General features: G+C 38.8%; 1 protein-coding gene across 1 annotated transcript in view; it reads right to left on the bottom strand.

Annotated features, from left to right (window-relative positions):
* The window catches only part of SLC28A3 (solute carrier family 28 member 3), a 55,798-nt gene extending 43,501 nt beyond the window's left edge, over positions 1-12,297 (bottom strand). The window contains exons 1-4 of the mRNA XM_025169044.2: positions 12,177-12,297; positions 2,598-2,684; positions 2,079-2,161; positions 1,070-1,161 (exon numbers count right to left, since the gene is read on the bottom strand). Of these exons, the coding sequence (XP_025024812.2) occupies positions 1,070-1,161; positions 2,079-2,161; positions 2,598-2,684; positions 12,177-12,242 (328 nt within the window). The 5' untranslated portion in view covers positions 12,243-12,297. The remainder of the gene's footprint in view (positions 1-1,069; positions 1,162-2,078; positions 2,162-2,597; positions 2,685-12,176) is intronic.
* Positions 12,298-12,871: the final 574 nt, after the last annotated feature.

The following is a 12,871-nucleotide window of genomic DNA, read 5'->3' as shown; positions in this document are numbered from 1 at the left end:
ATATTAGATGAGCCTCCAACAGTGGGACATCTTCAGAAGTTTTCTGTAGATCTTAATAGCTGGAGAGGTTAGTAATAGAAGAGATAGGCCTCATCCACCTATCCCCGTAACCACAGCTAAACATGATGAGATGACCTCATGATATTGTGAGTGTCTCATTCCCACCCCACAGCTGAGGCAGTTGTCTTTCGTTTTTCTGATTTTAAGGTAGTGTTTCCCCCCTGATACAATATTTTCTATGGACACTGGGTTGAAGCTTTACAGAGAGAGATTCAAACTTGAAATAAGGAGGAATTTCCTGACCTTAGAGATCTTCTAATCCAATCCTTTGTCCAGGGCAAGAATCCTCATAATATTCAGGACAAATGGCTGTCCAAACTTTGCTTGATGGAGTATCCATGACTCCAGGAGACAGGCTCTTTCACTGCTTAATAACTCCTTGTAACTTGCCTAACCCTGCCCCACCATATGTTTAGGAGAAAAATCAGTGGTTATTTTTCCTGCTGGCACATGATGTTCAGTGGGAAGAGAAACCAAGTCAGGGGAATCCACCAATTACTTTTTTTTATAAGTCCTGCATTAAAACTATAAGGAGAGCACTACTTATCAGCTTTATTACTGAGATAGAATAAGGCTCAGCGTCAGGGCAGCACAATTTATGCAGGCCTACTTTTCTGTTATCATAAGGACTGGAGGATAGCACATTAACAAGGCCATTTGGCTGTATCCTCAGGTAGTCAGGCTATAATGCATTTAAGAATTTTAACACTAGCGTATTAAAGTGTTCCAGAAAGCAATCATCAAACAGTACAGACCTTTCAAAATAGACATTGTGTAATTTCAATATCTCTTGCACTGGTCTGTACCTTAGCCGACACGTTTTGCATAAATTAGAGCTTACAGACCCTTTTCAAAGATAACCTTACTGCCAGACGACATTGCAGTAATTAGACTGGTATATAACCAAGAGATGGATTTTATTTTATGTAATTAGTCTCACACTTTAAAAATATAATATGGACTCAAATGTTACATAAAATTGCTATTTTCTGTAATGTCCAATACATACCTGTAATTAGTATTCCATAAATTATGTACCGAATTCTAGTTTTATGTTTCCTGCAAAATTGAAGGGCCACATCATATTTCCTTGCAAGTTTCCTAGAAGGATAAAATGTAAAATAAAATAAATAAATGGGGTAACTTAAACACAAAGACTATTTTGTACGTAGGTAAGTGATGCAATACCCAATATATTATAATTAACAGTGTACAATACAAATTGATTATACAGGAATCTTAGATTTTTTTTCCATGTCTTTCTCACCTAATAATTGATTAAAAGTTTTTACAACCATGTTTAGCACTGGGGATTCTTGATATCCAAGAACATTGGCCTATTGTCCTGCCCAACGTAACCTTATGGGGGTCCTTTTCCTTTCTGGAGTTCAAGATTAAACAGCACTACATGCTGCTTAGTCCTTAACAAGCCACAGCAAAAATCCAATTGCAAACTATAGTAATTTGATTTTACACATAGGTCTAAGCCATAAAGGCTATATTCATGTATCATGCTAATCCAAAAACAAACAAATCACATGATGGCTTAGTGAGATGTGTGAAGCAGGCCATTATGTCTGAATGTTTAAGGTCCAGTTTGATATGGTTAGACTCCTGTGTAGTGGTCAGAAATCAAGGAGGTCCAGGTTCCAGTCCACCCTTGACTATATAAGCAAGTGAGTTTTGGACCAGTCACTGTCTCTTAACTCAACCTACCTAAAAGGTTGTTGTTATGGAAAAAATAGGGGAGAGAATGCTGTATAAGCCACCTTGAGCTCTTAGAGGAAAGATGGGATATAACTTAAATAAATAACCTTCATGTGCCAATAAGTTAGAATAACCCTCTATAGAATCCTTTATCAGAAAAGGGGCAAAGTATGACAGAGTGATCTGAGGAATGCTGTTTACAGATCAAAAAGAACCCTGAAGCTGAATACTGAACTCAGTGTGTCCAAATGCAGTAAAACTTCACTTGAAGGGGATAGCGATCAGTGGAGGACCCATAATGAAATTATTACCCCTTGCATCCAGGTTTCTTGTTTTCTTCTGATTCAGGTTGGTTTCCATGTGGCTCACTGTCAATATTGATGTTTGTCTCATGCTAGAAGAGAAAACAAAATGGTTTACCAATCCTGTGTTTTTTAATCCATTGATTGTTCTTCAAGGGCCAGATACAAGGAAAACTGGTCTTCTAGTTCCCCATGACTTTCAAGCAGTCTGTCCTCTATGTCACCATCCAATATTACCTCAGATACTGTAACTATCTTTAGTTATGTGCAACTGAAAGGGTGGGGTTTGTTTACAGGAAGCTTATAACTTTCTTTCCCCATGCAACAATCATATTTTGGCTCCTTCTCAGTTCCCCAACTGTTTATTTAAAAAAAAAAGTGGCATGAACACTAACTTCCATAGAAAATGGCTGTGTGTTAAGTTGGGGAATTGTCAGAGGCATATTCAGCCACTCAGCACACAGAGCCAACACAAACAAACCGTACAATGACTGGATGTGATCAATGAACCATCCCATTTTCTCTTACCTCATCAGGATGAAAGTCATTTCTTTCCAAGTTCCTGTTTCTTAATGCAGTACCATTTGCCTCTGGAAAATCACTATCAGTATCTTCCTGCAAGGCACAACATTTGAAGACGACATGAATTGAGATAAATAGACTTCAGTCAGCACATTGGACAACAGGGGTGACATTCATCCTGCTGTGCTGTCATCCCCACTAGGTAGATCAGTCCAGGAAATCAACTCCACATTAACTACTTTTACTGAGGTTGGCTATCATAACAGAATTTTGCAAATCTGATTGTGCTGTACATCCTCCTCATTTTCTTTATAGTTCAGTGAATTAGGCATCTGCCTGAGCTGTTTCTGAATGTTATCTCAAAGTTCTGGACTTTAAAAATGTTTCATCCCCTTTTGCCTAGGTATCAATTCCTGCATATCTCTGTCAAGGTTATCTTCCTTACTCTCTACATGTGCCTTCATATGAAAGAAGGAGAATTAAAGGCAGGCAAAAGCCTTTCCAGTCATTCAATCTATTTTAATTGTATGTATGTACAGAATGGGATAATGGCAAGAGGATCACATTCCAACCTCTGTGATAACAAAAAGTTGGAATGAGGTAGGTAGGGGTGGATAAACTGCATCCTAGGTCTCTATATACTCCCACTTTTTGTTATTCCTGGACCCCCTTCCTCTGCACCAACGTATTTCCATATTTTTATAGTATGATGACCACTGAAAGTCAGGAGCACGGTTTCCTGCTATTTTGAGGCATGACTCATACAAAGGTTGCAGCTTAAATATTACCCCCATGTTTTGGTTTCTCTGTTAGACTGGAATACTCCACTGGGCAGAAAAAAAATGGTGTATGTATGAATGTTGGGAAACTGTTAGGGAAGTGCTTAATAGTTATGGGCTATTAACATGGGATACCCATCCAAGCTGCAAATTCTAGGTTGCCAGTAACTGTTATTGTGCTATCATTGGGAATGGAGTTGTTTGTGAAGAATAATTGAAGCTTTTCATACCTTGAGAAACCAGAGAAACATTCAGACTGGCTTACCATAAAATTGCAAATAAAAACTGCTTATCCCACTTTGGACAAAGGAAGACTGTTGGTTTTCATTAATTGGGGTCATTTATATCATCTTGTAGTTAACTCGTTATCTGCTGAATTTTCTGTATTGTATTTCTACTTAAAGACAATTTTGCAAGTTTTGTTCTAGTCCAGTCTTGGACGACTCACAGATAAGAGATTACATAAAATTTAACATTAGCTTAACAAGTAAGAAACAAACAAAGAAAATATATGTATGATCTGATCTACACGGTATCACTGCCCAACCAATAATATTAAGTGCAGTTTCTGGCCACCAACAGATTGCCCAACCTTTTTAGGTTCTGTTTTCATGAACATAACTTTGGCACAGAGAAACAAAGCCAGATTGTGACTAGGAGGGTGGAGTCGAGAGAAACAGAATGGAAAGTAAACAGGTAGAATTTGCAGTCTTTTGAGCAAGCTCATGTTAACAATCACCAACACCCAGTCTTGGCTGGTTTCTGCTGATTTATCGCTGCCAGGCCCCAAATACTTGGGCAAGACAAGGAAGCAAGAGTATGGGTTTTAGTACGATATCTTTAATGCTAGTGTGGGGTAGATATAGAATCTTGGAAACTATAACAGGAATTTCCTAGCCTCCTTTACAGTGAATCAATTAAGGCAGAATCTCTTTGAAATGCTTTTTTCCAGATGTTTCCCTGCCTGGGCTAAATTGCCATTTATAAATAAAATAACCTGTCAACTGATTCATCCCCACCTTTCCCAGCCTCTGTACAAGTTTCAAAATCATGGTTCGTGTGCAAAAAGCAGCTAATGAATTTTCTAACCTAAATATACTGATCTGCTGTAAAGACTAGATCAGTCAATTCATTACAGTGGATCAGAGTACAGTTAAAGGGACAAATAAAAATCTGAAACCCATTACAGTCTTAGAAGCAAAGGTTCAATATTTCAGGGATCAGGAGAGCCAAAGGAAACTATTTGGTGATGTGCTATCAGAGAAAAAAGCAGTGCTGGATTGTTTTCAGCTCTTAGTTTAGGTTATTTTGAGATACTGTATTAAAGATAGGAATCAGTGGGAGGCATCTGGGAACAAACTCTTCCCATCATCAGCCTTAAATCCCACAAATACTGTTGCTGACATGCCCCCCAAATGGTGATTTGGGGCCTTTGGGGGGGGGAGTCTTTGACATTTTAGAGGTGGAGGTGGGAATACTTTGCCTTCCAGAATCTTCCTGCTCCATTCCCACCCCTAACCCTTTCCTTAAGGGAGCCAAAATTGGGTCCAAATGATGATTTCAGGGGTTGAAGTTTGGCCATGTTGCCACTGAATTTTGGCAATGGGATCCTGGGGTGCTGGGAGGAAGTTTAAGGTGCCTCCTCCATTTTAAGAGGTGCTGGGAGCCTCTGCTAAAACTGCAGGCCACATGCTGCTGTTTAGCTGACCTCTACTGAGTATGGTCACGCTGACATTTTAAAATAAAAAATATGGCTTTTAAGCTTAATAAATTATTTAGCTAAATTCAAAGAGGCACATTTTAAAGCTAATAGAAGCCATTTGATAATGCCACATATTTATGTATTAGAGTATTAATACAATATTAATATTAAATAGAATTAAATATATTTATTTAACAGTATTAAAATGCAACCAGTTTTGTGGATTGTAAACCTACCTTCCCTCTGATAACTATAGCCCTTGGTTGATTAAATGTATTTCTCATAGCAACAAAAGGACAAATTTAAATTTTAGTGATATAATAATGAGAGCCAGTTTGTGTGGTAGTTAAGACATCAGGCTAGAAACCAGGAGATTGTGAATTCTAGTCCTGCCTTAGGCATGAAAGCTGGCTGGGTGATTTTGGGCCAGTCACTCTTTCTCAGCCCTAAGAAGGAGGCAAAGGCAAACAGTTCCAAAAAACCTTGTCAAGAAAAGTGCAGGGACTAGTCCAGGTAGTCCCCATGAATAAAAAGCTTGACTCCTGGATACATACATAATGAACTTGTAAAATGAGGGAGATCCAGATTTGAATTTCTGCAAAGCCATGAAGGTTCTTGGGTGTCCTTGGACAGTTTCTCTCAACTCATTTCATAGAGTTGTTGTGAAGATAAAAATGGAGGAGGGGTGTGTGTGTGTGCACATGCACACACACATACTGATCCTTGAGGGAAGTAGAGGAGATAGGCAAAGCACAAAAATTCCATTCGCGTTTTGATTTTTTTGTTTGTTTGTTTAAACAACACCCTTTATCTTCCTGCCTTGACTCTGCCACAAATGAGCAGCATTTTCATGTAAGACAGTGTTGTCCAAACTTGGCCACTTTAAGATGAGTGGACGTCAACTCCCAGAATTCCCCAGCCAGAATTCTGGGAGTTGAAGTCCACTCATCTTAAAGTGGCCAAGTTTGGACAACACTGACATAAGAGGTCATACTGCAAGCCCTGGACCTTTGCTCACTGATTTGATATACCACAAACTTTAAGATGCAATTGCACACACACACCCCATTGCAGCCATGCAACTATAAATTGCAGGAATAACTGTTTGCATTTTTGCAAGGAGCATAACCTTTACCTTCCTCTCGTATTTCCCCCTCTGCAGTATTTTGCTGAAGATAGGGAAGGCAAAGCCCTTTTTTTCACCTTTCAATAGCTAGTTTTGCAACAAAGATGCAAGCACTCAGTTCTCTTGTAACTTAATTTTTTTTTTAACTTCCTACAACAAATCTTTCAGAGGAAAGAGCTGCAATTGGACATCTTGCAAAACAGATTGCAAAGGGTGTTTTTCTCTTGCGTAGTAAGGAAAGCTGTGCTGCCCTTTCATGATCCTTCTCACTTTCTGGTTACTTTTCCCCATCTGATCTTACTCAGCAGAATGGGAGCAGATATGTTTGATTAATAGATGATTTGTTCCCATTATTTTAATTTTATTTATTTATTAAATTTATATGGTGCCCATCTCCCCCAGAGGGTGACTCTGGGTGGCTTACAATTAAAATCCGAGACAATATAAACAATAAGAATATAATTTTTTTACTATCCCATCAAAGTTTTGTTTGCCACAAAAGTGCTTTTTAGAACATCATAAAGAGTTTCATTCCAATCTTGCCCCCTATTAGTAAATTCATTTTTAGCATTCACTCTTGGAGTAATTCTAACTGATTGAAAGCTACGACATGAGGGCCGAAGGCCCATATCTAGTTTGCTATCATTCACACATGTCAATGGTTATTTGATTTGAACAACAAATGCACGTGTGAATGCTCCCTACAGTAGCTTCATCTTCTAGTTAGGCTCCACATTTGAAAATAGGCCAGCTAGGCAGAGGATGATTTAACCCAACTGGACACCATCCAGAGGTGGTGTAGGAATTGCACTTTGGTGTAATGGTTAGAGAAATGGAATGGGACCAGGTTCAAGTCCTCATTTTGCTGTGGAGCTCACAGTTTAACTTTAGGCATATCTCAACAGGGTTCTTGTGAGGATAAAATGAGGGTAATCCCACAGACAACGCTCAAAGGACAGATAGGATATATCTGGACCAGGATGCCTTGATCTCGGTCACTCATTCTCCTGATCACCCCCCAGTCAGACTACACTGCGTTCTGTGTGGGGCCACCTTTGGCTACCTAAATATGAAATGACCTTTAAAGCCATTTACAATACAGCAAAGGGATACATCAAGCAATATCTTGCCAGAATTAAGTCTGCCTATCCTACCTGGTCATCTAGGGAGGGCTTGTTGGGAATTCCAACCCACCAAAAACATGGGGATGGACTAAGCAAAAAACCTTCTCTGTGGTAGCCCCCTCTCTTTGGAAGTCACTCTCCCAGAGTGTGGCCTCTACCCTGCTAATATTTCAATAAACAAATACAACCTGTTATTTCAACAAGGCTTTCCTCCCAGAAAAAGCTTTTTAATGTTGATGCTTTGCTGTATATGCTGGCACAGGTTATAAACACTGTTAAATAAATAACAAAATGTGTCCCAGAAAATACCCACAATTATATAAAGTAATTGGGGTTGCTGCATCTCCTAATATATATAGCACTGCTATGGGATGACTCCCAGGACACAAATTCTTAATTTTCATTATCAGACTTTCACTCTTTCTATCTGCCCAGTGACTACAAGCCTTTTTGTTGGTTGGGTTCACATATTATTGTGACCCAGGATTCCTTTTAGCTAAGGTTTATTGAATAAGTTATAGTGGCCTAGTTTACACATTATGCTAAGTCATATCAACATACCAGAAGAATTGAATTGGATTATGGTGCAGTACAAAGGGGAAGAAGAAATTAGGTGATAACTGCAGAGGGCTCTAGGAAGCAGTGGATTATCTGGACCTTTGGCAATCAAGGATTCAGGTCAGGGTATAGGATGGAAACTGCATTAGCCACTCTCATTGATGACTTGTGGCAAGGCATGGATGGTGGGAGTGCAACTACCCTTGTCCTGCTTGGTCTCTCAGCTGCCTTTGATACTGTTAAGCACAGCATCCTTCTGGGCCACCTGTAAATACAGGGAGTAGGAGGCATTCTTCTGCAATGGTTGTGCTCCTCTCTGAGTGGGCAGGTCAGGTCAGGTCAGGTTGGTGGCTGCAGGAGGGGAGAGGTTGAGTTTGAATACACTTCAGTATGGGGTGTCCCAGGGGTCACTTCTCCTATGCTATTTAACATCAGCATGAAGTCACTGGGAGAAGTCATGTGCCCACACGAAATGAAGTATCGTCAATATGCTGATGATAGCCAGCTATGCATCTCTGCCCTGTGTTGGTGGGAGATACAGTGGGTCCTGATTCAGTGCCTAAGGCTGCCAGGGCCCATATGGGGAGAAACAGACTCAGAGTCAACACAAGCAAGACAGAGTACAGAAACCAGCTGATTCTGCAGTGCTGCCATATATGTGTGGGTGTATATGTGTGTGGGTGTAATAAACTGTGAACCTAGCCATTAAGTCATAGCAGAGTTGGGAGAACCCCAGTATTATAGGCAGGTTTCAGTCCAGCTCAACCTGCCTCCCCCAACCAACACCGCAATTGGTCTTGGTCTTCAACTCCTGCTTGCATCCTCTTTGGAAACATTGGAATTTGTAGGCTTTGTTCATATAACCTGTTTGCCTGCGCTTCACTGAGTCATGGATAATTCAAGTGACCTAATTTTCTGAGCCACATTAGCCATTCATTGGATCCCTAAGCTATCTGCATTACCTGACTTCATAAAACATGCTTTTTATTGATTATGTGCTGTCATGTCAGTGTTGACTTAGTGGCCACTCAGAAAAATAAATAAATAAATAAATAAATAAATAAATAAATAAATAAATAAAACATAAAAATAAAAAATAACACATGCTAGCTATAGCTTACTTTGTATGTTTTTGTACTGGGCAGATTTCTAGTCTGATGGGGACAAGAAATAAACCACCTCCAGCATAAGCATCATTGCCACCACCACCGCCAGAAAACCTGCTACTCTACATAGCTGCCTTTAAGAGAGGCTTGCGAGGCAGAAATCAGTGAGCCATGCATTGCCAATACAAAAACTCTTTTTGCCTTCGGACTAACATTAAAGAAAAAATTACAAGCATCAGTGCAAAACCTAACAGCCCTATAATGTAAAAAATAGCACATGGTTAATATTTTGGATGAATTTTTAAAAACAGGTTTATTAAGACAGTATTTTATGGGAACAATATGTTAACCATGTCGACTACGTGCAAAAAATTCTTGAAGCGTGGAGACCTCCTCTTCAAAGTACCAGTCAGCCAACCATGATTTCTTCCGTGGTTCCACTCCATTCTATTCTACTTTACTCTCCCCTCCCCTATTCCATGCCTACTGACCAAGCTCAATTATCAGGGTGCTTTGGATTGTCACCAAATAATTTTTCAAAATTATTTTTTATATGCTAGTGCAAACTTTGGGGGGTTCCATCAAGCCTCTGATAACCTTCTTGCATGTGGTAGTGCCATCTGGTTACTTTAATAATGGCACTCCCACCTCAACATGACTAATAGTGAGAATGAAGATGTCAAGAAAGAATTCATAACAAACACATGTAAGGAAGGTGGAATGAGAAACGTTTGCCAATCCTATACCTACTTCCCACAATTGTTCATGTTAAGCTTGATAATACCTGCCAAGGGCTATTGATACAATATTTTGATCATTAGAAAACAGCTAAGTGTCACTGGGCAGTAGATATAAATTAAGAATTCTCTTACTTATTTTTTAGAATAAATAAACTGGAACAGGTTTATATTAGTGCTGATAGTCTTTGTTTAAGTTTAATAACTAAACCATGCATCTCTGAGAATTGAAGAAATTAACTTGGAGCCAAAAGGATATGGGAGATCCAAGAAAAATGTCCCCCTTACTTCAGAGTAAAGTTTCTATCAAGCTGGGATGCTAACCTATTATTTTTCTTCTTTTTAACCACCTTTGGATTCAGGCATGATACAGATATCTGCCTTTGGTTCTTTTTTTCCTGTGGTGGGGCTAGTTCAGTCTTCTCCCATCTGGCCATGTCTCTTTCAGGTATTGTGAAATGCAACAGCCAGAATTCTAGCTGCCTGGAATTTCACTTCCAACATCCAGGAAGTACCCTAACCCTAAACTATCAGATGTAAGAGGGGATGCGATTTAGAATAGAATGAGATTTCAGGAAAAACTTCCTTCCTAAATGCAGCTGCTCCCATCAAAATCTGAACCTCCCCTGGTTGCCTAAAAGTTGTTTAAAAAGTAATTTTGAAGTATACTTATTCCAGTTAATTCATCAGGGCATATTTTAAGAGTTTTTTTTTTTTAAAAAATCACAATTATTTCACATTCTCAACACTAACTAATGTGCCCTACCTTTTATTTTTCCAATAATAAAAAAAAATAAAAAATAAAAAAACGTTGATGCTAGTCTAAGGAATGGCAAGTGATAAACTGGGTCCTGAATCAAAGTCTCTAGTTTTATGTTAAAATAAATAAATAAGTAAATAAATAATAATAATATAAGAAAACATGGATATGAAGATAGTGTAAGGACTTTATTTGATTTGACTGCAAGTTGCTACATATAATGAAATAACAATTACTAAGCACTGATACCCACTTACAAACCAATCAGGTATGAAGAGGTGGACCAGATATTGAATACATATTCATTGTGGCCAAAGAAAATTTCTCTGTACATGGTATATGGGTGGGAACATGCATGTGCCCATCTTCTACACTCAGGACAATAGGTGACCTTAAAACACCTTTGAGAGCTTCCTTCCCAAATCAAGTATCAGTTTGTTTGAACCATGGTTAAACTTTTACACCTACATGCTACAGTCTTGACTACGATTGTACCTCCAGAGCTGCTATTACTTTCAGAAGCATTCATGCAACTTGAATGTTCATTCAGAATCACATACAGCTTGAGATCAAACACTTAGATTTATGGCTGTACTCATACTGTTTTTTTAAGGAGGAAGAATCAACACAGAGAAAAACCTTGTTCTCATAAAGAAGGCTGCTTTTCTATTGGAGAAGAGATCATGGCAGGGTGCATGTGTGAATTAACCCACATAGTTGAGCTGTTGTGGACTATAATATGCTATATTATTTTGAATCTGAAAGTAAAAAAATAGGTTGAGCTAGTATATCTGGGTTGCAAAACTCCAGGCAATCATTAGATGGCAGCAAACAGATATATAAGTATTTAACTGAAATTCCTATGTAGGTTCTTCTTCCCCAACTCAGTATGCTCCAGACATGTTAAAAATAAGAATATTATCCTCAGCTATGACAGTGGGCCATCAAGAAGGCTGACTTTTACCTATGGGAATTATTTAATCAATTGGCCTCTCCCAACAGGTGTCATCCAGATGTGATGGGCTGCAACTCCAATCATTATTTGGGCTGTGTTCTTTGGGGAATTCTGGGAGTTGTAGTCCTAACATACCTGGAAAGTGCCAGGCTGAGAAAGGTTGCACTAAATGATACTGATGCATTGTAGATATAAATATTTTCTGTCCCTATTGGTACTATTGTAGTAAAGACTAACTAGTGTTATTAGTATTAGTATGATGGTACAAGATGCTTAAATATAAATATTTCAATGATTGCAACAGAATACTTGTTGCAAAACAAGCATACAACCAAAATTGCTACCACAGTCATTATAATCTGTGTAACACAATCTAGCCTGAGAGTCTGACCAAAAAAATAAAATAAAAGGTTAAACAAGCTCAGAATGTATCTAAAAGTTGGTATTTGCAACTGATTCAGTTCCCCAGGTCAAACAGGTGCAGGACTAGTTTGCTCTACTCATATAATAATTCACAAAGAAAAACAAGTGGCACTTCTGCTCACAATAGCACAATTGTATTCAGTCTTTGAGAACAGAACATTTGTATTGACACGATCTTTCTTGACAGGTGTATCTGTTATTACAGAATTGTTGCTTGTGCGAAGCAGGTGACAACACTTCCTAGAAACCATGTTTAAGTATTTGAACATTCTCTAGAATGAAAGGAAAAAAAACCCCAAACCCTTTTAGACTTACCTCAAATGCTGGGTTCTTGTAGCTATTGGAAAAAGTGCTGTTAACTCTGGGTATAGCTGTAGACATAATCTGAAAAAGATATTTAAAGAAACAAACACTTTTGCTTCTGCCAGAGCTGTAGCTGTGGTCCTACCCAGCCGGCAGCAATATCCAGTTAAGCCGTGCGTTCTCTGTTTCTTGACGTTTATCTCACTCTTAACCACACCGTCAGTCCTTACATTGAGTTCATTGCTCCACTTTCCTGTGTCTCTGAGCAGTCATTCTCTCATACAAAACTGTAAAACTCCAAGCTTGTGAAATTTGAAAGATGATGATTAATGATTGCCTGTGAGCATCAAGACCTTGTTGAACAATGAAACCACCCATTCTACAATTCTGGGAGGCAGCCATGTTTCTACATATTGTTATAAGTGAATGGAAAGGGCACCATTCATAGTAGCTGAAGTTACTATGTACCTTCCAAAGGAACTGAGGATTTGGATTGATATTTGGGATTCATCTGGGGCAGAAATGGACAGAAGGTAGATCTAGATCTTTGTAGATCGAGGTAGATCTTTGAAAGATATTCAGTTAATGGGAAAGATTCATGGCCAAGAATAGTAGCAGGGCTCAACAGCATACGAAGTCACAATGTAGCTTGTTCAATTTTGGTTTAGTATTTTGTGTGTACCCAGCCATTGTGATGTGTAAACCAA

Source organism: Python bivittatus, unplaced genomic scaffold, assembly GCF_059951505.1.
Source record: "Python bivittatus isolate LINGU-HERP-01145 unplaced genomic scaffold, Pbiv_v1 ctg000850_np1212, whole genome shotgun sequence".
NCBI lineage: Eukaryota > Metazoa > Chordata > Lepidosauria > Squamata > Pythonidae > Python > Python bivittatus.
The sequence above is the reverse complement of the archived record's forward strand: the minus strand, read 5'-3'. Positions and strand labels throughout refer to the sequence as shown.